This window comes from Bubalus kerabau, chromosome 1 (assembly GCF_029407905.1).
Source record: "Bubalus kerabau isolate K-KA32 ecotype Philippines breed swamp buffalo chromosome 1, PCC_UOA_SB_1v2, whole genome shotgun sequence".
NCBI lineage: Eukaryota > Metazoa > Chordata > Mammalia > Artiodactyla > Bovidae > Bubalus > Bubalus kerabau.
This window is the reverse complement of record NC_073624.1, coordinates 189,954,390-189,980,646: the sequence shown is the minus strand read 5'-3', so window position 1 is coordinate 189,980,646 and position 26,257 is coordinate 189,954,390. Positions and strand designations below refer to the sequence as shown.

At 58.3% G+C, this 26,257-nt stretch overlaps 1 protein-coding gene across 2 annotated transcripts in view; it reads right to left on the bottom strand.

Annotated features, from left to right (window-relative positions):
• Nucleotides 1-26,257, bottom strand: part of DOT1L (DOT1 like histone lysine methyltransferase) — a 54,013-nt gene that overhangs the window by 10,796 nt on the left and 16,960 nt on the right. For both annotated transcript variants that reach the window (XM_055547657.1, XM_055547664.1), the window contains exons 3-21: nt 23,096-23,170; nt 20,728-20,791; nt 19,957-20,185; nt 18,699-18,793; nt 18,189-18,251; nt 12,599-12,654; nt 10,832-10,911; nt 6,658-6,726; nt 6,119-6,225; nt 5,874-5,915; nt 5,025-5,135; nt 4,704-4,938; nt 4,159-4,272; nt 3,408-3,499; nt 2,908-3,009; nt 2,319-2,456; nt 1,652-1,777; nt 576-1,042; nt 269-401 (exon numbers count right to left, since the gene is read on the bottom strand). In XM_055547657.1, coding sequence (XP_055403632.1) covers nt 269-401; nt 576-1,042; nt 1,652-1,777; nt 2,319-2,456; nt 2,908-3,009; nt 3,408-3,499; nt 4,159-4,272; nt 4,704-4,938; nt 5,025-5,135; nt 5,874-5,915; nt 6,119-6,225; nt 6,658-6,726; nt 10,832-10,911; nt 12,599-12,654; nt 18,189-18,251; nt 18,699-18,793; nt 19,957-20,185; nt 20,728-20,791; nt 23,096-23,170 — 2,398 coding nt within the window. The remainder of the gene's footprint in view (nt 1-268; nt 402-575; nt 1,043-1,651; nt 1,778-2,318; nt 2,457-2,907; nt 3,010-3,407; nt 3,500-4,158; nt 4,273-4,703; nt 4,939-5,024; nt 5,136-5,873; nt 5,916-6,118; nt 6,226-6,657; nt 6,727-10,831; nt 10,912-12,598; nt 12,655-18,188; nt 18,252-18,698; nt 18,794-19,956; nt 20,186-20,727; nt 20,792-23,095; nt 23,171-26,257) is intronic.

Below are 26,257 nucleotides of genomic sequence, written 5' to 3'. Positions count from 1 at the left end.
CCCCGGGGACACCGGGGATTCCAACCAGCCCCCACCCCAACCCATTCTCCCAACTGGCCAGACACGCCGGTCAGCAGCCTCCACCCACGACTGGCCCACCCTGCTGCTCAACCACCCTCTCCTCCCATCCCCAGGGATTGAGCTCTCTCCCAGTCTCACCTGAAGACAAGGGTGCAGTTGGGTGGCCATGCTGCCCCCTCCTACAGGACCTCCTTTGAGACACCCCTCCCCACCCAGTGCCACAGATGCTCTCAGAGAGCAGCCTCACCTTCTCGGGGCCCTTCTCTCCCATCTGTAGAGCCGTGGGGGATGAAGGTCGGGGGTCTTGTGGGCTCAGCTTGATGCCATTAGTGATGCCAGGGCTCTGGAAAGGGAGCCCGTTCTCCTTGGCATGCTCGGCTCTAGAACCAAGGCATGTCCTCAGTCACTCTGGGGAATCCCCCCACGGCTGCAGCTTTGTGTTCAGAGCTGACAGCCCTGGCCTAGCAAACCCCCAATTCTCTTCCGAACTGACGATCCCCAGCTCAGAAGACCCGTGGGGCCTGTACAGTGCAGTGACGCTGGCCTGTACTCACCGTGGGTGCAGCTCACTGGCAGCTGCCTTGCCACTGGCCGCGTGGTCCTGGCTCAGGTGGCGCCGCAGCACCAGCTTGGCAGGGGATAGCCTGGTGTAGTCAGGCAGGGCCAGGCTGGACAGCTTCTCCAGCCGTGGCCGGCTGCTGTGGCTAGGGGTGCAGGGCACGACCTCCTGGTCTAGCGGGGAGGCCAGGTACTGGGGGGTGTTCTGCTTGGGCGAGGGCCGACCCAGTGCGCTGCAGAGCTCATAGCCGGCCGCATGGCCATTCATGGAGAGCTCGGGGCTCAAGCTGCTGAAGGGCGGCAGGGAGAAGCGGGCACAGTCCAGCTCCAAGTGCAGCCGGCTAGGCTCAGCCTCTGGCTTCCCACGAAGCTGCAGAGCCAGTGCCTCATCAGGCGGCACGCAGGACTTGAGCTGCAGCAACTCCTGCTGCCGCTGGCTCTTCTCCAGCTCCACGATGCTGATCTGTGGGATGACCGGGGGGGTGTCAGGCCCGCCCAGCCCCAAGCCCAACACCCTGCCAGCCAGGACTGTCCAGGAGAGAGAGGAGGATCTGGCTGGTAAGCTGACAGGTGAATGAGCATCAAGTGGGGTGCAGGTGCACAGAGGTGGTAAGAGGCCCAGGCTCCGTGGCTACCATGGCGACTGCCAGGGTAAGACATCAGGACAGAAGTTGTCCTGGGCGGGCCGGGGCTTGAGGAACCGCATGTTTGGCTTTTCCCCACAATAAACAGGCCACTTCTTGATTCTCAATTACGGAGGAGGGTCAGAACCCAGAGCATCCTCCCACAGGTCCCACCACACACAGGCTTGGGCAATAAACATCATTTCTGTGACACACGGGCTGTGACCTTGCAGAAAGCTGCTCTGGGGAGGTGTGTGCTCAGGACACATCCTCAAAAGGATCTCAGTGGACACCAGTTCATCGTGAGTGCTCTGTGGTCAGAGATCCCTCAAAAGAGTCCCAGGGTCTGGTGCTGGGAGCTACAGTCGAGGGGAAGACATCTCTGCAGGTGGGCCAGGGAGTGGGGAAGGCAGCAATGAGGAAGGCTCCAATCCCCAGCATAGCCTCACCTGCAACTCCAGGCAGTGCCTCTGCTTCTCTGAGATCTGGCTCTTCAGGGCCTGCTTCTCCTTCAGCAGATTCTCCAGCGACAGCGTGGACCAGTCCAGCTTCAGCTCCTCACATCGTGCCTTGAGCTGTGGGGAGGATGTTGGGCTGTGAGTCCTGGCGGGCAGCCCCCACCCAGGTATGCACAGCTGGGGGAGGTTGGGAGGGGCTCCGGTGGACGGCTCCTACCCAGGGGTGCCTGCAGTGGGAGATGGGGAGGAGCCCCTGGGTGCACAGCATGGAGGAGCAGGAGTCTGCTGCCCAACCCCAAGCCCGCACCCTCGAAGCACAGAGCAGAGCTGCTTCTGGAGGCGGGGCTGAGAAGATGGGTCCCCAGGAAGGACACCCTGCAGGAGCAAGTGAGGGACATCCGGGAGAGGAGACAGGGCACTCCCAGCAGGCGAGGCCCAGTACACGGGGGGATGTGGGCTCAGGGTCCCTGGGCTGTAGGTGGGAGAAGGGCTGAGGGTGCCCTGGCAGTGAAGATCAGAGCCCGAGTCTGAGATGTGCCAGGTGCCCTAAGAGCATCCTGACGGTGGACAAGGGCAAGGAGGGGTCCCGCCCAGCCCTTAGAGCATCCTGATGGTGGACAGGGGCAAGGAGGGGTCCTGCCCAGACCAGGCTGCTCACCAGCCTCAGGCTCTGGCTCCTCAGCTCCCAGTTGCCCTTCTCCAGCTGCTCCGTCTGCTCCCTCAACTGCTGGTTGTGAGCCGAGATCTCCTTCTGCGCTTGGATCAGGTCGTTGTAGGTCAGCGCCTTCACTCCCAGCTGAGGACACACCACGGCCCAGGTGGGCACTCACGGGGCCACGTGCAGACCTTCCCTCGTTTTCTTTGATGCGGACCATTTTTAAAGATTTTACTGAACTTGTTACAATATTCCTTCTGTTTTATGTTTTTGGTTTTTTGGCCGCAAGGCATTCGAGATCTTAGTTCCCTGCTCGGGGATCAAAACCGTGGCCCCTGCACTGGAGGGCAAAGTCTCAACCACTGAACCCCAGGCAGTCCCGGGAGCTACCCTCTGACCGCCCCAGGCTCCAGGCCTCCTGTGAGGGAGACTTTCAGAGTCAGAAGCACTGGAAGGGCAACAGTCCACCTGGATATCAGCTGTCTGGGCTGGGGTCCCGCCCCCCTCACCTGCCTGCCCACCCGCCTGCCCATAGCTCAGCACTGGGGGTCATGTGCAAGGCCCCCCAGTAGCTAGGCAGGGACCAGTCTACCTCGTCCAGTTTCTGCTGGAAGAGCCTCTTGATCTCCTCCTTCTGAGCTTGGCAGTGGCCAAACAGCTGCTGCGCTGCGCCTAGCAACCGGGCATTCTTCTCCTGCAGGGCAAGGCTGATGAGCGCAAGGACCATGGCAGGGGCGAGGTGGGAGAAACGCAAGCAGACTGGCCAGACCCCCATAAGGGCTTCACCCCAGAACGTGGTGCCACACAGCGATGGCTTGAGGTCCTGTTTATGAGGATTACGGGGCCTTATGCTGCCCACCCTCCAGAGAGCCATGCCCGCGCTGGGCCTGACTGAGGCTGCAGGGGACACGCCCAGGCTGAGGGCCCCCTAGATGCCTCTCAGCACGGGGGACACTGTCCCCAGATAAGGACGCCTCAGCCATCGCAGCAGGGCCCGGGCCAGCTGCAACCATGGGGCCATCGGGCCCTGAGGTGGGGGATGAGTGCCCCCCCACCCTCCCGGGAACTTGGCCGGCAGCACGGGGGCCGCACCTTCTCCTGGTCCAGCAGCTGCTGCAGGCTGGCCTTGTACTGAGGGGTCTTCGTGTATGCCAGGAACTGTAGGTACTGAATCCTGAAGGACTCTGCAAGGAGAGAACAGACTGGATGTCAACACAGGAAGCTTCCCGCCGAGGCTCAAGGCAGGGGTGGGGTTCATGAACACATGCAGGCCCCACAGGGTTTTGGTGGGGCCGGGGCTCTGCCCCCACCTGGGGCCCCTCGAAGCTCCTGCCATCACCAGCCCATGTTTCCTTTCTCCCACACATGTGGCTCTGGTTGGCTAATCTGCCAGTTTTCTTGGTAAACATACGCTACTGCTGTTGAGAAAACTAATAGCTCCCAAGGTTGTAAAGGGTTTCCTTCACCCAGCTTCTAGAGCTGAGTGATCTCAACGCAGCCCACCTTTGCCCACGAGTGCGAGCTCAAGTTGGCAGAACAGGGTCTGATCCCGCGGGATCTCAGCACCATGGACACAGAGGCCATCCTCTAGAGGGGTGGAGCTGCCTCCCTGGCCCACTCACTCAATGCCAGGAGCCCCCAGGGTGGCCCAGTGTCCCCTGGGGCAGAACCTTAGCCTCAGACCACCACACAGGCCCTGGTGATCCCAGAACCCAGGGTCCCCTGGCAGGATGAGCCCGAGCCCTGGAGGTGGTGTGCTCGGCTGCACGGCATGGGGTTCCTGTCGGGGTGTAGACCAGCTGCTACTCGCCCTCCCTGACCCGTGGGCCCGGCTGATGCTCACCTAGCAGCCTGTGCAGTGCGGGCGGGGTGGGTGCCAGCAGCAGCTGCTCGGGGGTAGGCCGCTGCACGCTGGGAGGTAGCTGGTAGAAAGGGCTGTGAGGTGGCCTGTGCGCGTCTACGGGGACACACGAGTGGTCACAACCCCATAAATGGGGCCTGGAAGGCCACTACAGAGCCCCCAGTGCCCCAACAACAGGACTCAACACAACTCCCACAGCCCCAACCACCAGATGCTGAGCTGTACAGGCTCGTGACCTGGCCACTCACTCTGAGCCGAGCCTCCTGCCAGGACCAGGAGTGTGGGAAGCCAAGGCCCTAGGACCTGCTCCCGGGCAGATGGCTGGGTCCTCATGGCTGGGTCAAGCTGACCACACTAATGGCCCAGGGGACCCCTGAGGTGGTTCCTCCCTCAGGTGGAACCTCCCTCAGGAAGGCTGACCTTGGGCGTACCCACGCAGCACGCCCACAACAGTGGCACAGCAGCTTCTGCCCGAGGACCCCACGGCACTCACTCCCAGGATCCCACAGCACGGGGGCGGGGCTCACCCTGCGGCAAGGGGGAGGCCGCTCGTGACACGGTCTGGGCGTGCAGCAGGTCCAGTGAGCTCTGGGTCTTCTTGGGCTTGCGCTCGGGGTTGGTGGCACTCATCTTCTTGGGGCGCCCACGCTTCCGACCCACCATCTTCCGGCCCTTCTTGTTCAGCTTCTTCTTCCGGGCCTTGGAGGGAGATGGCTTCTTGACAGTGGCCGTCCCGGCTTTCTCCTCCTCAGCACCGGAGTCCTGGTGGAAACCCACATGAAGGACTGGCCAGAGGTGTAGGCTCTGAGAGAGGCCTGTCTCCCTCCCCGACCAGAGTGGGGGCTCACCACGGGGGTGTCTGCCGGCACAGCTGCCTTGCTCTCGGGCACCTTGGTGGGCGTGGTTGTGTTGCTCTTGTTCTCCCGCTGCTGCCGGCGCCGAGCTGCCTCTTGTTCCTCCTGGTGGGCAGGCAGGGGGCATCTCCTGAAGTTCAGGCACTGAGGGGACCCCCCTGCCTCCAGGGGCCCCACAGCTCAGGCTCCCAGGGGTGGTCAGCCAGGTTCTGCTCATCTGCACCCTTGATGATGGTGCAAGGAAAAACAACACCCACACCCCGTCTCTGCCAGGACCCCAGCGGCCTTCAGATCACAAGGAAGTTATTGAAGGCAGAGCCTGGGTGCAGAGTGAGGAGCTGCTGGACGGCCTGGCCTGGCCTCCCTGAGGTCCCCACAGCTGCTTCCCCACTTGGGGATGCTCTGTCCATGAAGAGGGCTGAGGAACACCCAGGGTCACCAGCAGGGAGTACAGTGCTGCCCATGAAGCCATTCTGTCTTGGATGGGGTGGTAGTCCCCACACTGTGACCTGAGGTCCTATCATGGTAGGAGGGGCCGGGGTTGGGGGCTCCTCCAGGCTCACAGGCTCGTCTGAGCCTCCAAAGAGAAGGATGCTGGGACACTGGGACACACACCCCACAAGGTTCAGGGACAAAGTGACAGGGACCAAGGGGCAGCAAGACGTTCCAAAATGTTAACTGTTTTCAACCTGTTATCAACCTATTTTCCCCCAAATTGTTGAAACTGCTCAAGTCAAAGCTGTCACAGCCAGGGGCGCCCGAATCCAGACCCTCAGACCGGACCCTTGGGCCCTGGTCAGCAGCAACCAGGCTTGTAGGTCAAGGGCAAACAGACAAACTTACCCTGAGTTTTGGATTTTTTAGACTAGAAAAATAGTTTTCAAGCTAAAAATGGAAAAGAAAAAGTTTCATTAGTGGTGGAAAACCCTGCAAGATGAAAGCCATATATCCCAGACCCACCAATCCCAGGCAGTGACGTGCCCAGGGAAAACGCGCCGGACCCCGGTGGTCCGGGTGGGGGAGTACAACCTCTGCCCCCACCCCAGGTTAGCTGAGAGGCAGGGCAGGGGCGCTCGGGCACCACTCACTATGGTGCGGTCGATGGTGTGCAGGTAGTAGGAGACTGGCTTCCCCGTCCATGACACCGAGCCTTTTAGCGGCGACAGCTCCACGACGCGCATGATGGTGCCGATGTCTGTGCACAACGGGCCCATGGGTCAGGGGGCGCCTGGGAGTCCCAACCACCAGCCTGGGAGGTGCCCATGGCCCTCCCTCCCCCAGGCCCTCAGCCGAAGATGAGGGTGCGGACAAGCCCGCAGCGTGGGCTCTGAAAATCTCGAAGTCCAACGAGACAGCCAGGGCGGCTGCAAGGATGCCCAAGCCCTGTACATGCCCCCAAGGGGCGCTGTCACTCTCCCATGGGACCCGAGACTCTCACCCCTACAGCCCTGACCAGGGCTATGTCTGGGGACATCAGGGGCTGTCACATGGGGGATCCTGCATGGAGTGAGTGGAGCTGGGCCCAGGATGCCCCCAGGTCACCTCTGCTGGCGGGGATCCTGCTTTAAGTCGCTGCAGGTGCTGACAATCAGACATGTTAAGAATCTGGCAACACAAGCGTTCTTACCACTCAAGTTTCTACTGTTTATTCTGAAGTTCAGAGGCGCAAAGGGCTTCGAGGACACGATTCTGCCACCTAGAAAACAGAGAGGGATCAGCGCCGCCCTGAGGACACCAGCACGCGATGCAAACAAGAGCCTGATGACATCAGAGCAGAGGGGTGCAAAAGCGTCCAGAAAAAGAGCCCCTGGCACCCAGAAGGGAGGACGCACTGTGAGTCAGTCCTCCGCTCCCAGTGAGAGCCAAACTAAGCGGCATCTGAGTGCCCTCGCCTGGAGCACTGACTGCCTTCCTGCAAAGGTGCTCACAGCCCCACAGCCCTGGGGCTCGGGGTGGGCCAGCTGGGGTCCTCCACACTGTCTGCACTGTGCAGCTGAGCCAGACCAGAACCAGCCCTGAACCATACTAACAGACAGAGCCTGAGGGAGACCTGGGCCCTGACCCACACAGACAGAACTTGAGGAGAAGCTGGTCCTGATCCACACAGACAGAACCTGAGGAGAACCGGATCCTGATCCACACAGACAGAACGTGAGAACTGGGTCCTGATCCACACAGACAGGATCTGAGGAGAACCGGGCCCTGATCCACACAGAACCTGAGGAGAACCGGGCCCTGATCCACACAGACAGGATCTGAGGAGAACCAGATCCTGATCCAGACAGACAGAACATGAGGAGAACCGTGCCCTGATCCACACAGAACCCGAGGAGAACCGGGCCCTGATCCACACAGACAGGATCTGAGGAGAACCGGATCCTGATCCACACAGACAGAACATGAGGAGAACCGGGTCCTGATCCACACAGACAGAACATGAGGAGAACCGGGTCCTGATCCACACAGACAGAACCCAAGGAGAACCGGATCCTGATCCACACAGACAGGATCTGAGAAGAACTGGGTCCTGATCCACACAGACAGAACCCGAGGAGAACCGGGTCCTGATCCACACAGACAGGATCTGAGAAGAACTGGGTCCTGATCCACACAGACAGAACCCGAGGAGAACCGGGCCCTGATCCACACAGAACCCGAGGAGAACCGGGCCCTGATCCACACAGACAGAACATGAGGAGAACTGGGTCCTGATCCACACAGACAGAACATGAGGAAAACTGGACCCTGATTCACACAGACAGGATCTGAGGAGAACAAGGCCCTGATCCACAGAGACAGAACCCGAGGAGAACCGGGCCCTGATCCACACAGACAGAACCCGAGGAGAATCAGGGGTTGACCCCACACAGCAATAATGGGAATGGTTCAAGTCAGAAACGGCTACATAGCAAAGTTTTTCCAGTGAAGTCCTGGCATGCGTGCAAATCACTGCAGAGGAAAGAATAACCACAACGACTCGAAGCCTATGCAGAGAGGTCACTGTGACTGGTGACGTTACCTTCAGAGTACAAAAGCTTCCCCCTACCCTGTATGAAACGCTGTCTCTAAATGCATCAATGCAAGAAGGGCTGAAACTGTCCAGTGTAAGAATAAATGTCACAAGGAATGTCACAAGAATAAATGTCAAAGAGAAGCTTCCCTGATGGCTCAGTTTTTAAGAATCTGCCTGTCAACTCAGGCACCATGGGTTCAATCCCTGGTCCACAAGGAACCCAAGTGCCATGGAGCAACTAAGTCCATGTACCACAACCACTGAGCATGTGCTCTAGAGCCAGTGCTCTGCAACGAGAATCCAAAGCACTGAGAAGCCCGCACACCACAACTAGAAATTAGCCCCCGCTGGCCACAATTAGAGAAAAGTCTGTGCAGCAGGAAAGACTCAACACAGACAAAATACATAAACTTACCAAAAAGAAGTGAAAGAAATATGTTACCAGGAAAGTGGAGTGACCAAGATGAGCTCCTCAGCACATGCTCACATGCTCCTGACTGTCCAGGCACAAAGAGCACCCCAGCAGCAGCCTGGCCTCTGGCACCCCATGAGGAGGCGGTGATGACAGGTCCCCGGCCAGCTGGGTGCACATTTAAGCAGCCACTGTGGCCAGAGTCTGGGGGCTCCCCCAGGCATCGTAGGGGCGTCTGAAGAGCAGGGCCGGGGAGTGGGAGGGAGTAAAGCCCACACATTCCAGGATGCTTTAATTAGAAAGCCCAAGCAAGTTTTCAGGGCCAACAGGATATGCTGAGAGGACTTTTGTGGGCATGTCACTGCAGGGCCACAGATCCCAGGTGACAGGAGGACCTGGTAGGCAGTCCTACTCCCACCAGGGGCCAGGAGCCAAGCATGTGTGACACCCGAGAACTCAGGACATGGGGTGCAGAGGGCAAGATTAAGCAGACCATGAGGAACCAGTGCACCCCAGGTGACATTCCATAAGACAACGATTCAGGATGCCCAGTGGGCAGCGTCCAAATGGTGGGGCTGTGCCCCGAGGCCCAAAGGCTACAGAGTGGGACCCCACAGCCAGATAGATGCCTGGGCCAGCTAGGAGGATGGCAAATCAAGCTCTTCTCTGGGTGGAGCCTGGGGCTGGGGGAAGGCACTCACTCCTATAAACCATCAGGAGCGACCCCTGCCGCACGCACGCTCAGGCTTGTGCTCACCTGCACACGCATGCCAACACATGCAGCCGGCAGTGCTGAGGGCAGCTGGAAACTGCTTCTATGCTGGGTGATCCTTTCAACTCTTCTGTCCGCTTGACATGTTTCATGATGAAACATGGAGGACCTACCCTGCTTCTCTCCCAGCCACGGACCTCAGGAGGACATGGGGTCTCCCTGGAGCCTCAGGGACAGGGACGTGGGGGATGAGGGAGGCAGGGCAGGGTGCCCGCCCGTGTGAGGCAAGGCCTCCCTCCAGGACAGGGGACTCCTGCTGTCCTAGGTCACGAATGGAAAAGCTCTTCCATCCCCACTTCCTGAACATGCCAGACCTGCTCTCCTACCCTGAGCCAGAGCCCAACAACCCAGGGACCCAGCGGTGGTGATGAGAATACAAATGAATATCAGTCCTCATGGGTGTGATGCTCCACAGGCACCAGGATGCCCTAGGCACCATGAAGGGATGCCCCATGGACTGCTGCACCTGAGCATCGCAAGACCATGATGCAGTTGCATCCCTGCTCCCTGTACCTTCGGTGGTCTGGAGGCTTCTCAGAGACCACCCACTTGGGGACAGCCCTGCTCAGGTTTGCCACAGGCTGGAGGAGGAGCTTGGGACACAAGAAGATCCAACAACCCGGCGTTTCCGAAGGGTGGCGAGGTGAGAGGAAGAGGTTGGGGAGAGGAGGGAGGGGAGTCCAGTGAGGTTAGCAGAGTCAGAAGCAAGAACTCGGCCTCAGCACCTTCCTCTCGGCCTCCATGTGGACTGTCAAGATCCCCCATGAGCTTCTAGCCAGACGCCATCAACACTTCCTCCATAAAACCACCCATGTTGCCTCAAGTCTGCACACTTTCACACACACAGGGAGCACACACCCTTCCTAAAGACTACAGGAACTCTGACTCAGAATCAGAATGGAAGCTCAGCTTTCAAGCTCTCATGACCTCTCCCTCCAGAGCTGTGCCCAGCAGCCCCACAGCGATTCTGAGACTCAGAACTGGAGAGGTGAGGTCCCCTCCTGGGCGCATCTGGTCTCACCCGGCCTTGGGACAGAGAGTAAGAGAGAGGGGGGAAGTGGCGGGGGCTCCAGCCAAGCCTCAAGGGTCCAGACACGAGAAAGGCCTGGGCAAAGTCAAAGGGCTGTTCTGGGCAGCCCCAGCACCCCCAGGCTGAACTTCCACTTGGTCAAGTTCCAGTATGAGACACACAGTTAAGTGCCCAGGACGTCCTTGAACTAAGAAGTTAAGCACTGTCCACGGGAAACCCAGATGATGTGGACAGCCTGCAACTCCCCTGCTAACCAGGTCCCCACCCGTTTCCCAGGCAGCTGCAAGCTCTGGCCTAAGCAGTGGTGGGGTCTGCTCTGTTCACTGCACATGCTGAGCTGGGAGGCACCCTGCCTGCAACCTAGGTGACATCAAGAAGGACACACAAACCCCTCCCTCCCGCCCCTGAAGCCTTCCCACAGGGGCTGGATCAGAGGATGCTAGTTAGGACCCAAGCATGCGTGATGAGGGCCGCTGCTACACGGCCCAAGCAGGACGGACACGGGACAGACGTGGGACGGACGTAGGACGGATGCAGAACGGACGCGCAGAGCAGAGAGAGAGGGATACATTACCTTCCTTCATGTTTGCAAACCGCTCCTTCAGCTGGTGATCCACCTCAGGACCAAAGGCAAAGTTATTCACAAATACAACACTGCAAAACAATGCTCCAGTTGAGTGCCGGGTTCTGCGTGCACACGCACAGAGCTGCAGCGCCTCCACCGCAGCGCTGTCCGCACCTCCTCCGCAGCGGGGGCACGGGCTCAGGATCCACGGGGTGTGACGGCTGCCCTGGGTGCTGCCAACACAGACCCTGCAGCCAGGTCCCGTGACAAGCAGGCTGCTGGCTCCCTGGGGAAGGCCTGCGCCGACACGGGCGTCCCTGAGGCTGGTGCATGGGCAGTACACGCTGGGCACATGAGCACGCAGGGGTGAGGCTGCCTGGGCAGGAAGGCAGCACAGACCCATTGAGCTACACTTGGAAGGGAGCCCATCACCTGAGGGCCCAGCACAAAGTTTTTCTGAGGCGGGGCCTGGCCCAGGCTTCCCATTTTTCCAATGTTCTCTGGCGTCTGAGGGCCTGAGAAGCTCTGTCTGCAGATGCCCACCAGGGAGTCGGGGGCTCCTGCCCCACCCAGGGTCCCCCATCCCTTGGCCATCCTCTGTCCCCCGGCTCCTGTCCACATGGGGGATCCCCCCCAACCTGGGTTTCCCTCCTCATTTGAATGTGACAGAGTAGCCAGCTGCCTGCCGGCCCCAAGCTGCTCCTCCTGAATCTCAGCAAAAGGACAGTCACAGGGCCTGGCCAGGGCGACGACACGCTGACTGCTGTGCGAATGGCAGTGGCCCTCAGCTGGTGGCTGAGCTCTCCCAGCCCCGACGTGGGAAAAAGCGCAGGGATGGTGAGGTTATGACGGGCGGAGCCCTGACAAGACCGGCTGGCTGCCAGGGTCTCGAGGGGACTGGCCAGGAGAGGGCATGAACCAGGACAGAGCCTGGACCACTCTGACTGGGGTCACCTGCAAGGAGACAAGGCAGCTCTGAGGCCTGTGGAAGTGGGGATGAGGCCCCTCAGCACAGAGGAGCAGGTTGTAGGGGGACACCCTGACTGGAAGCAGAGTGCCAAGGGTGCCGTCTGGAGAGCTGGCAGAGGCCGGGGCCTTGAGGTTCTCCAGGCCAAGTGGACAGTAGGCAGCCAAGGCTGGGGAGTAGGCCCCTTAGCCAGCTTTTCCTCGCCATGACCATGACCGTGGAGCCCAGATACAGCTGCAGGGCCCCACAGGAAAGGCCCCACAGCAGCTGCAACGGAGTCACCACACTCAGACTGAGGGGGACACCTCAAGCCATCATGTATTCTCGAGAAAAGGGGGATAGTGTGCCCGCCTCAGGGGAGACGTCCTCACTGAGATCAAAGATGGGGTCAGACCTCTGTGAGCAAGAAGTTAATGATGGGGCTCAGGGCGCCCTGCAACAAGCACACGTGGAAGGAAGGGGGAAGCGAGTGCGCAAGGTCAGAGAGAACGAGTGTGACCCCTTCCCCTGGTCAGAGCCAAGAGCGTGTGGCACACTCGCCCCTTGGTCACTGAGGCCCGGGGAGCCACTAGGTGTGTGAGCACACGGCCCCATGGCCAGGGCCAGGAGGATGCCGATCAGGCTCCAGCGCAAGGGACACAGAGGCGGGGCCCCCAGCAAGCTCAGGACAGGTGGAGGTGGCTGCTGCTGTCCAGCCCAGGGAGCTGGGGGGGCGGGGCCCTGTCTGCTGGTGTGACCCTCAGGGAGGGAAAGCCACATCGCCCCTGCCAGCCCGGCCCCTCGGCCCCACCCCCAGGCCCCGGCCGTACCTTGTGTTAGCAATCCGTTCTCTCCACTCCTCCGAGAGGAAGTCCCCCCTCTCCAGCTGAAAGGAGATAAGAGGGACAACCCATCACTTGGGGTCTCGCTGCCTCTGTGTCCCACCCCCATCTGCCCCCCAAAAAGAGATGGAATGATCAGAGGCCCTGACTGAGAGGATTTGGAAGAGGCCAGGGTCACAGCCACAGGCTGACCATGCACGCGGACACAGCTGCTAGAGCACCGGAGAAGGTGCTGGAAAGTCCTAACGCCATGTCCACGCATGGCCAGCAGGGGGCACCCCAGGGTGACCGTGCGCCACAGAGCTGGACGGCAAGGGCTGTGACAGCATCAGCGCCCCCGGGTGCAGCCCAGCGCCCACCCGCACTGCTGGGGGCGGTCTCCCCGTGCCAGGGGCATCCCGACGTTTCCAGTACCGCTCCCACTACTGTCTCCCTCAGAGGACTAATCTCATTTTGCCTCGAGGCCAAAGTGCATCTGAGACAACACGTCTCGTTAACCTCATTGTCCAGAACTGTAACGTCTCAGAAACCAAGAAATCTGATTTTATGATTCTTCAAAAAATGTTATCATCCGACCCCCAGTGTCCACCCAAGGGATCTGCACACCCCTGTCCTGTCCACGGAGCACAGGTGTGGACAGTGCATGTGTCGCTTGATGGACAAGCAGATACACACATATCCCCCCACACCCAGAAGCATCCCTCAGAAGCCCTGACACTCGCTACCATGTGGATGGACCCTGAGAATATGATGTTCAGTGAGAGGCAAACACAGAAGGACACATAGGATGTGATTTCACTGATGGGAAATGTCCAGAACAGGCAAGTTCAGAGGCAGAGCACCTCGGGGGAGCAGGTGGGGGTGACTGCTGACGGGCCCTCGTCTGCACTCCCACCAGTGCCCCCAGGTGACCGGGAGGCCCTCCAGGCAGCGATGGGGCAGCACCACCCAGCAGAGGTCCTTCCAACGGGCAGTGCCCAGGCAGAGCAACTGCGGGTTCAGCACCCTCCGGACTGCACACAGAGACCACCCAGCATGGGAGGGGCCGAGCCTTGATGGGCAGAAGAGAAGCGGCCATCCTAAAGGGTCCGGGAGCTGGCGGAGGGCTGTCCATGTCCAGGGCATCCATCTCTGGGTCTCCCAAGTTTGCCACTGCTCCCTGCACACAGCCCAGTGGGGCTGGGCACCGATTCAAGTTCAAAATCCTTGTGATGCTGTGCAGGAGAAATCTCATGCTGCAGGCCTAGGGCTGTGTCCTGGGGAGGGTGCTCAGCGTTCCCACACAATCTGTGCAAACACCTCACATCCTCTTGGAGTCTGGGGTCTTGGCCATGGTAGGTAGCAACACCAGCATGACCGGCACCCAGAAAGAACTCTGGGAATGGGGTCTGTGTGAGCCCCTCGGGGGACCACACCTCCCTGGTGCCCTTACGTCTCATCTGGGCACGGGGTCTGTATGAGCCCCCCAGGGACTGCACGTCACTGGTGCTGTCACGTCTTGTCTGAGAGCGTTCAGCCCTACTAAAAGCTCATGCCTGGTCCTGGGACTCATCCACTGCCTCCTTCCTCTATTTGCTCTGTCCTGTCTCTAACACACCAGTCGGTGAGGACAGCCGACTGCTGTGTCCCGGGCTCCCTCAAGCCCAGCCTGATGCAGCTCCTCTCTGTGGGGCTCACCCACCCAAGGAAAACCACTGAAGCCACAGCACCACTGCTCCGCGGTGGCCTCATGCTCAGGGCAAGAAAACAGCCATTGTCCCGCCCGCCTGGCCACCTGGCTACCTACCACCTCTTGGCACAGGCAGGCCATAATTGGTTGAAGACAGGGACTGACCGGGCCAGCTCTGTGTCGCTGGGGCCCACGTGCCCAAGTTAACAGTGACAGGAAGATAAGCACAGCCTCCCTGTCACCCCCACTGAGGACTGTGACCGGCCCAGCTGGCCCAGACCTCCAGCTGCAGAGGAACGCGTGGGGAGGAGGGTCACGTACGGCCCCACCACACACTGGCATGAGGGCTGCCCTTCCCGAACCAGGGAGACCCCTGGTGTGTCTCTGCTCCAGGTCGAGAACCAGACAGGGCGGATGCAGGCCCCCTCACCACAGGCCTCCGCCTATGGGCCACCACCCACACCACACGGCGCACATGCTCCCCCTGCAGAAAGCACTCCCTCCCGGGGGGCCCCGAGGAGGCCCCACCCAAAGCCACAGGGTGGGAGCCAGCGACGGGTGCCCCAGACTCAGTCACCCTGCCACCTGCCCTGGAACAGCCACAGGCTCAGAAGCAGCACCCGACTGCCAGCCAGTCCCTCGGAGCTGCTGTGTGCTAGAGCCACCGGAGGAGGGCAGGGCTCGTGCTCTGGGCGGCCTGTCAGCAGCACCAGATCCCTGCCAACCTGACTGCACCAGCCCGAGGGCAGCCTTGCCCACTGGGGTCCACACTGCCACCTGGCTGGGGGCACCTCCTTCAGCGGCACTTCCGAGAACTACCTGCTTGTGCCAGGCCTGCCACCAGGCACCAATGGCACGCGGTCACTCAGACGTCCCCAGGCAAAGGGGCACCCTGACGTGCTGGGGACAGAAACGGCCCAGGGCTTCAACAGGAGGGGGGACCCAGGAGGAGGCTCCGGCCCCCACAAGTAAACACATAGGCTAGGGTGTCTGTTGTCCCTCGTCTATCATCAAGTGATGGAGGCAGGACTCTGCCTGCTGACCAGGGCACCTGCTCGAAGCCACACAGAACCTCGAAGAGGGCCTCCCCAGACCTAGCACGCAAGCTCCCGCCAAGTCCAGGCGTTGGACCGGAGTTGTCACCACGCCTTCCTGGAGTAGGGCTGCCTGGACGCCAGAGGCACTGCCGGCTGCCGCTCCAGACACAGCAGCCAAAGCCACGACTTAAGAGTCCTCAGAGCCAAGTTCGGCTCGCAGCCACCTCGTGGGGCCTAAGAGCAGGGCCCTGATGAGTGCCTGGCCTTCAGGAGGCAGAGAACAAGGTTTCCACGCAGGGGCCCTGCCAGTGCACCAGCGGACATGCCACCAACCCCCAATCACCCTCCTCTCACATTGCACTGCCTCCCGACGTTGCCAAGAGAAGGGGGAGGGAGCAGTGACCCACCAGGCAGGCAGCCCACCAGCTTCACCCTCGCCTTGGCCTCCAGCCGTGGGCATTGTGCCAGCAGCTAGAACCACACTGTGAATCAAGCACCGCAGGCTGCTGCGGGTCCATGGGGCATTCTGGGGACTGAATCAACCAGGCTTTTACATCACATGTTTCAACCATTTGGCCCTCTCATCAGAAGCAAGAAGCACTTTATAATTTTAAAGACCTGCGTTTTAGGAGGTTGTGCTGCTGCTGCTAACTCACTTCAGTCGTGTCCGACTCTGTGCGGCCCCATAGACAGCAGCCCTCCAGGCTCCCCTGTCCCTGGGATTCTCCAGGCAAGAACGCTGGAGTGGGTTGCCACATCCTTCTCCAATGCATGAAAGTGAAGTCGCTCAGTCGTGTCCGACCCTTAGCGACCCCGTGGACTGCAGCCTTCCAGGCTCCTCCATCCATGGGATTCTCCAGGCAAGAGTACTGGAGTGGGGTGCCATCGCCTTCTCTGAGGAGGTTGTGAGGCCTTAGGAAAACAGCAAGCCATCCAGGAACTCTTATCAGCATACCAGTGGGACTGGGGACAGGACAGGAAGTTTCTCGGAAATAGAAATGAACTGGACTAATTTCTCTCAGCCTGATCAACAAACACTAGAGGACTGCAGGCATGGGAGGACATGGGGGCCAGAGGTGACACCCCTCACCTTTCACCAAGGGGAAGGAACCTGTGAGAAATCCCACCAAGAGAAAGGGGAGGGGAGCTGGGCCCACACTGCAGATGGGCAAGTCCTGGCCCAGGGAAAGCAGGGCAGAAGCAGAGGGTGATGGCTAACCTCCCGACATGGGGTCAGCAACACCTGGACGCCAAAGTCAGACTCATGAGAGGAGGAAACCAGTATCCCCCTGGGCTGCAAATACCCACAACAAAAAGGAGCCATTCCCAAGGCCAGATGGGGTTGACCTCAGGCCTGGAAGGCTGGCTCAACCTTCAAATCTTCTATTCTATGGAGAAAAACGAAAACAATCAACAACCACAACAACAGGCACCCAGAAGTAACACCAGCAGCTACAGCAAGGCTGCAGAGAAAGGCCTCACCGTCTGTTAACAGACCGCGTACAAAGTCAACGGCTCACCTCCTAGGCTGGAGAATGAGGCTGGAGGCCTGAAGCTACTGGATTCAGGGCTGACTCCCACAATGCTATCATGGCAGGGCTGCTGACAGCAGACCGGGGGTGGGGGTGGGGATGGGGGGACGCCAGCGTGGAATGGAGCAGAGCAGAGCACCCACTGAGTATGGCCGCTGATGACACAACAGAGATGGCTCAGCAGAGAGGGGCAGTCTCTGCAGCAGATGGCGTGGGATGGCTGGACGTCCACTCAGAGAGAGATGAATCTAGACCAGACCTCACACCCCTTGAGAATTATCCCAAAAGAAACCACAGGCCTAGAGATGAACCGCACAATCAAGGACCATCTATGAGATATCTTAAATCCAGGTGAGCTGAGACTGGACTTTCACATCAATACTGAGGGTGTAATCCCTGTAACCAGTCAGGTGGCTCCAGGGCCGAAACCCTGTCTCTCCTGCTGGCCCCCCACGCCCTGGAATCACACACACCATTCTATTCCCCGAGGCAACAAGGACAACCCCTGGAATCACACGCACCATTCTATTCCCTGAGGCAACAAGGAACGCTAGCTCTGGCCCCATAGCCCCCTGTCCCCCAGGACCCCCAAGAGCAAGACATAAGCAATGTCAGGAACCTTCAGAGGGACCAGGAAGACCACATCGCAGCCAGGTGGAGCTTGGGGCCCTGGGGGACCTGGGACGGGAAGTGAAGTGTGTGCTGAAGAGCCGGTTTGGGACCTTCCCCCTGCAATGCCCCAGCCGCAGTCCTGAAGATGGAGGCTGCATGGCAGCCCTATGTCCACAGGCCACTGAAACCTGCAGTGGCTGTCAAAGCCCTGGGCACAGAGACGCGCTGGAGCGGAGAACATGGAGTTGGACACCCAAGCAGGAGGAGCAGAGAGAGGCCAGAACATTAGGATCCAGGAGCAAGACCCAGAGAACCTCGGCAGTGAAGGCCGAGCTGACAGATGCGGGGAGAGGGGCACAGGGGCAGTGGCACCAGGCCAGCTCGTCGATGGGGCCTCACTGCTGTGGGCAGGGGGCAAGCACGAGAAAGATGCCCTTGGCCAGCCCACACACCCCACCGCCCCCACACGTGGTCCTGAAAGAGCCAGTGCTCCCGAGGCATCGCTGGGTGCCCGAGGAAGAGAAGTGGGGCAGAGTGCGGGGCCGGAGGAGTCGACTGCCTACAAGGCCCACAGCAAGGAGGCGGCAGGTGGCCAGGAGGCAGTGAAAGTGGTGGGGAGGGGGCTCCGGGCAGGGAAAGGAGGGGCGGCGGGTCAGGGGAGGCGGCGCAGAGGGCGGGGCTGCACCCTTAGCCGGGGGTGGGGCGGGGCATGGAGCGATGGCACTCACTGTGTATTCTGCATGCTTTTTTCCATACCATTTCATCCACTTCCTGAACTCTCGGTCCATGGTCTGCAAAGAGCCAAACCAGACAGCCCGTCAGGGACCCGGTGGCCAGGAGGGCGCCCCTGTCCTCCCCATGCCCGCCCCGCTCCAGGGTTCTCGGCAAAGGAGCCTGACCGCAGGGAACCAGAGTGGGCAGGCGTGCAAACCACAAACTCTAAACGGTTTCCCATGGCGACACCACCACTCAGACGCGCACTCCTCAGACCTTGCTGCCTCCCCTACCCCAACCCCCGGCAGATACTGGCACAAGGGTGATGCCAGCTGAGCCCCAGCGCCAGGGCAACCAGGGAACACGGCCGCAAGTCTTTCAGGGACACATGAAGCAGGGACCCCCTCCCCGACCTTCCCGCAACCCCAGCACAGACTGCCCCCTATCCTGCAGGTCGCTGTACACCAAGGCTGGAAACAAAAGTGACACAGATGTGGCCGCGCCCAGGGCCCAGGGCCACTCACCTCCGCGTACTTGGCTGGGATGTCAGCTTTCTCTACACCGTAGTGATGTTTGCAGTTGGTGGCCGCGGCAACCTGCAGCACGACCTGGCCCACCCCTTCAGGGGGAGAGAGAGAGAGGGGAGTCAGACGCACAGCAGGACACACCCAGCCGCCGGGGCCATGACAACAAGATCATTAGGCAGAGGCCATGGCCTTTTGGCGAAGTCCCTGAGTGCCCTCTGGGGTCACAGAATGTGTTCAAATGCCCCAGGCCATGGGCTGAGCACCGCCCCTACCCCCAACCCAGCCGTGCTCCATTTCATCACAAAGAAGATGCTCTATGGCCACCCAACTGGGACCTGCCATGGTCCACGGCCCCACGGGGCATTCACTGTGCACACGCGGACACGCCTTTTCGAGGCACAGTGACCCCTGGGAGGAAGCCCCCCCCCCAACCAAGGAACCATGTTCCACCGTCCACCTGAGTCAGAAGCGGCCCAGAGTGGTGGCGGGAGACCCCACATGGCACATGCCCGCAGGACACGGCAGGATCTATGGACACTCAGCTCACAGACAAAGAAGGCTTCTGAAACTGTCCCTGCTTGAACTCAGGCCACATGCATTTATTTAAAGTGTCAGGAGCCCCAAGTGGGGCTCCCCAAATGGGAACATTTTGAACAGAACAGAGTCCAATGATGGAAACAAGCCTCTATTCGGAAACATAGGGTAAACAGGGAGAGAACATGGGGTCCCTCCCGGGGGATAGGAGAAGCTAGGGGACCGGGGGTCTGAGGAGGCCGGCAGTTTTCAGAAATCATAAGCCTTCTGGCACACGGGCTTTTCTAGAAATAAAAAACCTTCAACCGTGTGCACGCTTATTAGAATATGAATTGTACTTCACAGTTTAAGCCAATGACAATGCCACCAGAGAAGCCACCTTTGTCCATCTGCAGGGCCCTTCTCAAGTGTGGAGGCCACGCCATATGGGACAGGACCTTGGGGTCTGTGAGTAGGTTATGGGGGGCAGTGGAGACCCCAGAGTGCTGTGCTTGGGGTTCCTGACAGACCAGCCCAACCACAGGCCAAGGAGCTCCTTGGGCAGCCTGTCACCTGCACAGTCCCACCAGGACAATTTGGCCCGTGGCTTCTTCATTCAGGCAACATGGCACACCCAAGGGCGCCCGCCAGGCCCCAGCCCCCGGAACCTCTCCTCATGAGGAGGCCATCCTGTAAGCACAAGGGGCAGGGGAAGGGGTAGGGGGGAAGAGCCCCCACCTACCACTGCCCAGGTCCACGAACAGGTCATCTTCGGTCATCTTGATCTCATCGATCATCTGGGCGACCAGGTCGAAGGAGGTCTCCCCATACACCTCTGGGGAGAAGGGCTCATAGTTGTTGAGCTTCTCAGGGTCGGTCACCGAGTGGTTGTAGACCTGCTGCAGGATGTGCCGCAAGAGCCCCGTGGACGGCCGTGTGTTCAGCTTCATGGGCTGTGTGGTGCCCTTCCACTGCGACAGGGCACACACACAGTTTGCAGGGCCACACCACCCAGCCCGCTGCCCCACCCCAGTGGGGACACGAGTGCGCAGGAGCGTGTGTGAGCCTGAGTGTGTGTGCCAGTGGTGTGAACCTATGTGCATGTGTGTAGATGGAGTGTGTGTGTGTACAGATGTGTGGGGGTGTGCGTGCATGCATGTGCAGCTGGGACCTGGGCAGAGCAAGCTCCCTGGCACTGCTCTCCCCACAAGCTGGTCTGTCCTGGCGCCCAGAGCACCCATGGAGGAGAAGCCCCAGGAAGGTTCCCTGTCGCTGGCTGGCTCAGCACGGCTCCCCGGGCATCTACAAGGGCTGGGATCGCCTGGCAGGCAACGTGGCCAGCTCAGCCCCAGCCATCTGCATCAACACAGTTCCAGCCCCGGGCCATAGGGTCCACACCCTGGGACACTGCAGACCCCACACCATGACTTGCTGGGCAAGGAGGGGGCCTGAACCACAGCTTGGGGGGCCAAGATGATGAGACAGGTCCGAGGTGAGGGTGAAGGCCACCTACCAGCTGGTGGATGCTGTCGATGGCCCGGTTGTACTTGTCACAGAGCCTCTGCATACTCTCAAAGCTAAAACAAGCAAGGGAAGGTACTGGTCACCGCTGGGCTCAGAACAAGCCACCAGGCCTCAGGGGAGGGGGCAGAGGCCATGGGGCGGAGCCTCAGTTCACTGTGCCCTGAGGGCTCGGGTGAGGAATGAGCATCACAGCTGTTCACAGAACAAGGCAGGCAGACCAGGGCTGGCCTCACCCCTACCTGTAGATGCAGGAAGTCCCGCTGCCCCAGAGCTGGGGGACAGCTGGGTGCCAAGGGCCACTGCAGGCAGGGAGGACTCCCGGCTCTGATAGTTGGGTGGGAGGGGACGATAATCAACACCCCAACCCTGAAGACAGAGGTCAGCACCCGCCTTCCTGCTGGTGTGGCTTCCATTTACCTAACAGTGTGAACTGCTGACACTCGCCCAGATACAAGTGTCCGTGTCAGAGATCCAGCGAGGGAGTCGTCGACCCGGCTTCTCCCCACATCAGGGGGGAGTGTTCAATGGAAACCCCCAACCCGGGTTCTCCCAGAGGGTATCTGGGGCATCCATGTTTGTCAGTACCCGCGCTGAGCGGCCCGATGCTCACCGCACGAGGGGTCTACCCCGGCGTCTGTGCTACACGGAGGAGGGGGCGGTCACTTGGGGTGTGTCTCCTAATGCCACCCACATGCTGGGCAGCAAGATAGCTGCTCCCCAGTGAGCACCAAGAGCCCGGGGACCCCTGAGATGTATGCAGAGACATGGGGGGGGGCACCCACCCACAGCCTCTCTCAACCTGCATCAAGACCCCTCGACCCTGGACCCTGGATGGACCCCAAGAGCTTAAGTGCACTTCCTTTTCTAACAGAAGCAAAGGGATCTAAACGGACCTGTAACCACATGGCACGTCCATCTGAGAATTGCAGCAGAAGCTGAAAAGCCAGAGACCTCGATAACGGGAAACAGCAGACGTGGGCGAGGCCAGTGAAACCCCACACAGACAGCGAGGGGACACATGGCTCTAATATGCCGGGAGCAGGCTGACACGATGAGGTGGGAAACCCATTCTGGAGGAGCTAACTGTATGCTCAGGGAGGAGTCCAGCCCAATGTCAGCCCAAAAGGGACCCTGGGAACACAGGCCAGTAGTGGGCAGCCAGGGCAAGTGCCAACACTCCGGTCTGGCTGTCCTCAGGGAGAAAACACGCACTAGTTCCCAGATTCCTTCCTTGTGCTCCAGCTTCCATGTCCCCGTCAGAGCCCCTGACTACACCCTGGCATACCTTCTCCTGGGAGAATGCACACACATGGAGGCTCAGAGGAGCCTGGCACCTGGGCCCCACTGTGCCAGCCCTGCCCTCACAGACCCCTGCTCTGGGCAGGACTCTGAGGTTACTTGGGTTGCAGGGGGTGGCGAGTCGCCACCGGACTGCGCCTGCCCTCTCCCAGCCTGGAATCCTTTCAGTCTGCTTAGGAGGTTCGAAACTCTCCCTTTCTGCCCCCGCGCAAGCACCTTGGAGCAGAAGCACCTCTCAACACTCCACTGCTTGAGCCAGGCACTCGGCCCTTGACCACCAGGAAATGTGAACCGTGTGGATCTCAAGACCGATGTTCAAGGTTAGCGTCCACAGGCACCTGCACCCTGGAGTCAGGGCCGACGCATGCACCCAGCCACCTGAACCCGTAACGGCAACCTGTGTCAATTATCAGACCGGGAGGAGGTGGGCAGTGAGGGGAAGGGACTAGGGCTGACTGAGTCCGGCAAGTCCTCCAGACACAGGAGTGAGACCACTCAGCTTGCACGGGGGCCTGCAGGCGCCTTGGGGCCACCTTCTCTGTCAAGAGCAGTCACCTAGGCCCACAGCCTGCGAGCGATCAAAGTGAGCCTGCCAAGAACTGAAAGAGGCAGGAGAGTCTCTCAAAGAAAAACAAAAAGAAATTCCAGGCAGGCATTCCAGACCCGGCCTCGCCCTTCCCCACCCACAGGACTTTTCTAGGAGATCCAGGATGTGCCTGAGGAAACTGCAGGGAGCGGCCAAAACCATATGAGACCTGGCTGGAGCTGGGGGCCAAGGCTTGAGAAGCCAGGCCAGCGACAGCAGTCGCTGCCGTGGAGAGAGCAACTCCAGCTTTACACACGTCGATCCCACTTTCCAATTATGTCCTCACTCCGACAGCCTCTGCCAATATTTGATAAACATTTCCTACCAAAATAACTCCGTGCTGGCTATGGCCAAGTCTAAAAGGAAACTTCCCATCAGCCTGCAGTGTCGAGGAAGGTCTAAATTTAGCCTGTGTCCACACACACAGAGCCCGTCCCCGGTGGAGACGCAGCCCCCGCACAACTCCGCTTACCTTTTGGTATCGTAGTCAATTAAAACGTAATTCTCCATAGCAAGCTTGAGATCCGGGATTTCTTCACAGACCCATCTGAAACGCAAAGGAAACTAGTATTAGTGCTCTATCTTCTACTCTCAATGCTGTTCTTAAACACTGTTGACTCTGCAAATACAAAAACAAAACATTCTGGCTACTCAACTCAAAATGTGAAAGACTGAAGGGGGGCGTGACTTCAAAACAATGTAAAGACATGTTCTTAGGAAGATGCTGTCCTTACGAATTACACAAGTTCCATGTTGCTTCGCGTTTAAACAACGCTGGCCATTGGGAGCTCAATGGATTTAACGTGTTACAGGGTCTAGGACACCAATCAGCTTAAATCAGAGAGTCTGAAAAGCAATGCATCCACCAGAAATAAAAGGGAACGATTATTTGAAGAATGAACTAATCCCAACACAAACAACAGGGTTTCTTCAACCGCCGGACTTCTCTGGTGGCCCAGCGGCTAGGACTCGGCGCCTTAACTGTTGAGGGCCAGGGTCTAATGCCTGGACAGGGACTGAGATCACTCCCACAAAAAATGAAAACAAAAAATACTGCAGTGGGGAAAAAGAGATGGAGGGGGAATCTGCTGATCCCAAGGTGGAACCCTGACTGGATCCTGATACAATCTGGAGAAAAATTGTGAAAGAAGAGTCATCATGACAGAGCTTACAGGGAATAAAAGGAAAATAAGGGATATCGCGAAAAATGGCATGTCAATAAACTCAACAACTTAGGAGAAGTGAACAAATTCCTTAAAAGATGCAAATTACCAAAACCGACACAAGAAGCCGAACACCTGAAGAGCGTGACACCTAGCACAGAAAGCGACGGTGACTTTCTCCCAGAAAGAGACTCCCAGCCCACAGAGCTGCGCCGGCGAGTTCTGCCAACCACTGCGGGAGTGGTGACGCCAACCCTCTCTAGCTTGGGGAGGCCAATGTTGCCATACCACCAAGACCAGAGGACAAAGCCTTGTAAAGATGCAGCTGTTAACCTGGCATCCCTCAAAAATGCAGACACAAAACTCCTCTAGAAATGTTAGTAAGCCGAAGTCAGCAACACATCTTATTCCAATGGAGTTTATCCCAGGAATGGAAGGTTGTTTAACACTCTAAAACTAGTCACTGTAATTCACATCACTGAGAGAATAAAGGAGAAAAAAAAAATCATACAATTGTCTCAACACATGCAGAAGACACACGTGATGAAATCAGTTTCCATTCACAATAAAAACTCTCAGCAAACAGGACTGGAAAGAGCCACCCTGCACCTGATGGAGGGGCGGGCAGGGCTGGAGGAGCTGCTGTCCCTTCGCTGCTGTGCGCTCTGCCAGGGGGGCCCAAGGAGGCCAAGGGTTGGAAAGCAGGGAGGGGCAGTTCTCTCACTGTGCGTGCCCACCCGCCCCAGGGACCCTCTGACACACACACTGGCCCTAGCCACTGGGCGGCCAGCGCTCCCACGTGAGGAGTCTGGCTCCCCTCTTTGCGAGACCCACCCACAGTCCCCAAGGCTGGCTGGGCAGTGCCAGCTCCCTCAGACCCAAGGGAACCCAAGTCACTGTCCCCATGTCATCAGTCTCTCTCCGCGGGCCTTCGGAGCAGAGACCGCTACCTCTGGCGAGCACTTCTCCAGCACATCTCCTTTTCTTGGGAGGGCATCCACACCCCAGCGGCAGGGAAGGACTGGGGCCTCCAGCCTTCTACCACAGGGCCCGGACAGCGTTCACACGGCAGGAAAAAACGACCAACAGCACAAAGGCCAGGAAGGAAGAAGCAAAACCATCCTCCTCATGGAGGGATGCCACACAATTCAGTGCATGGGCCAACCTGAAGAGTTTATGGAGAAGCTACCAGAACTCGTGTGGGTTCAGCAAGGTCACAGGATACAGGTCAACTGTACTTACAAACGCCAGCAACAAAGAATTTAGAACAAGAGAAGTTTTACATGTTACTTAAAATAACATTCAAACATAAATACTTAAGAATGATCTTGACTTCTATACTGAAAACAACAAAACATTGCTGACAAAATTAAAGGCAACATAAATAAATACACAAACAAACAAAAAATGCTCGTGAAATATAAGACTAAATATTGTTAAACCTCCTCCTCAAACTAAACTGCAAAGTGATTCTTCTAAAAAAGTTCAGTTAGGCTTTTTTGGAGAAACAGACAAACCAATTTTCAAACTGACATACAAGGGCAGAGAATCTAGAAGAGCCAAAATAGTCTTTAAAAATGACAGCAATGGGACTTCCCTGGTGGTCCAGTGGCCAAGAATGTGCTCCCAATGCAGGGGAGGCCAGGGTTCGGGCCCTGGTTGGGGAACTAGATCCCACATACCAAAACTTAAGATCCTGCACGTCACCATGAAGATCGAAGATCCCTTATGTTCAAGAAGAGATAAGAAAGCCCTCCTCAGTGATCAATGCAAAGAAACAGAGAAAAACAACAGAATGGGAAAGACTAGAGATCTCTTCAAGAAAATTAGAGATGCCAAGGGAACATTTCATGCAAAGATCAGCTCGATAAAGGACAGAAATGGTATGGACCTAACAGAAGCAGAAGATATTAAGAAGAGGTGGCAAGAATACACAGAAGAACTGTACAAAAAAGATCTTCATGACCCAGATAATCACGATGGTGTGATCACTGACCTAGAGCCAGACATCCTGGAATGTGAAGTCAAGTGGGCCTTAGAAAGCATCACTACGAACAAAGCTAGTGGAGGTGATGGAATTCCAGTTGAGCTATTTGAAATCCTGAAAGATGATGCTGTGAAAGTGCTGCACTCAATATGCCAGCAAATTTGGAAAACTCAGCAGTGGCCACAGGACTGGAAAAGGTCAGTTTTTATTCCAATCCCAAAGAAAGGTAATGCCAAAGAATGCTCAAGTTCAGTTCAGTTGCTCAGTCGTGTCCGACTCTTTGCGACCCCATGCTCAAACTACCGCACAATTGCACTCATCTCATACGCTAGTAAAGTAATGCTCAAAATTCTCCAAACCAGGCTTCAGCAATACGTGAACCATGAACTTCCGGTTGTTCAAGCTGGTTTTAGAAAAGGCAGAGGAACCAGGCACCAAATTGCCAACATCCGCTGGATCATCCAAAAAGCAAGAGAGTTCCAGA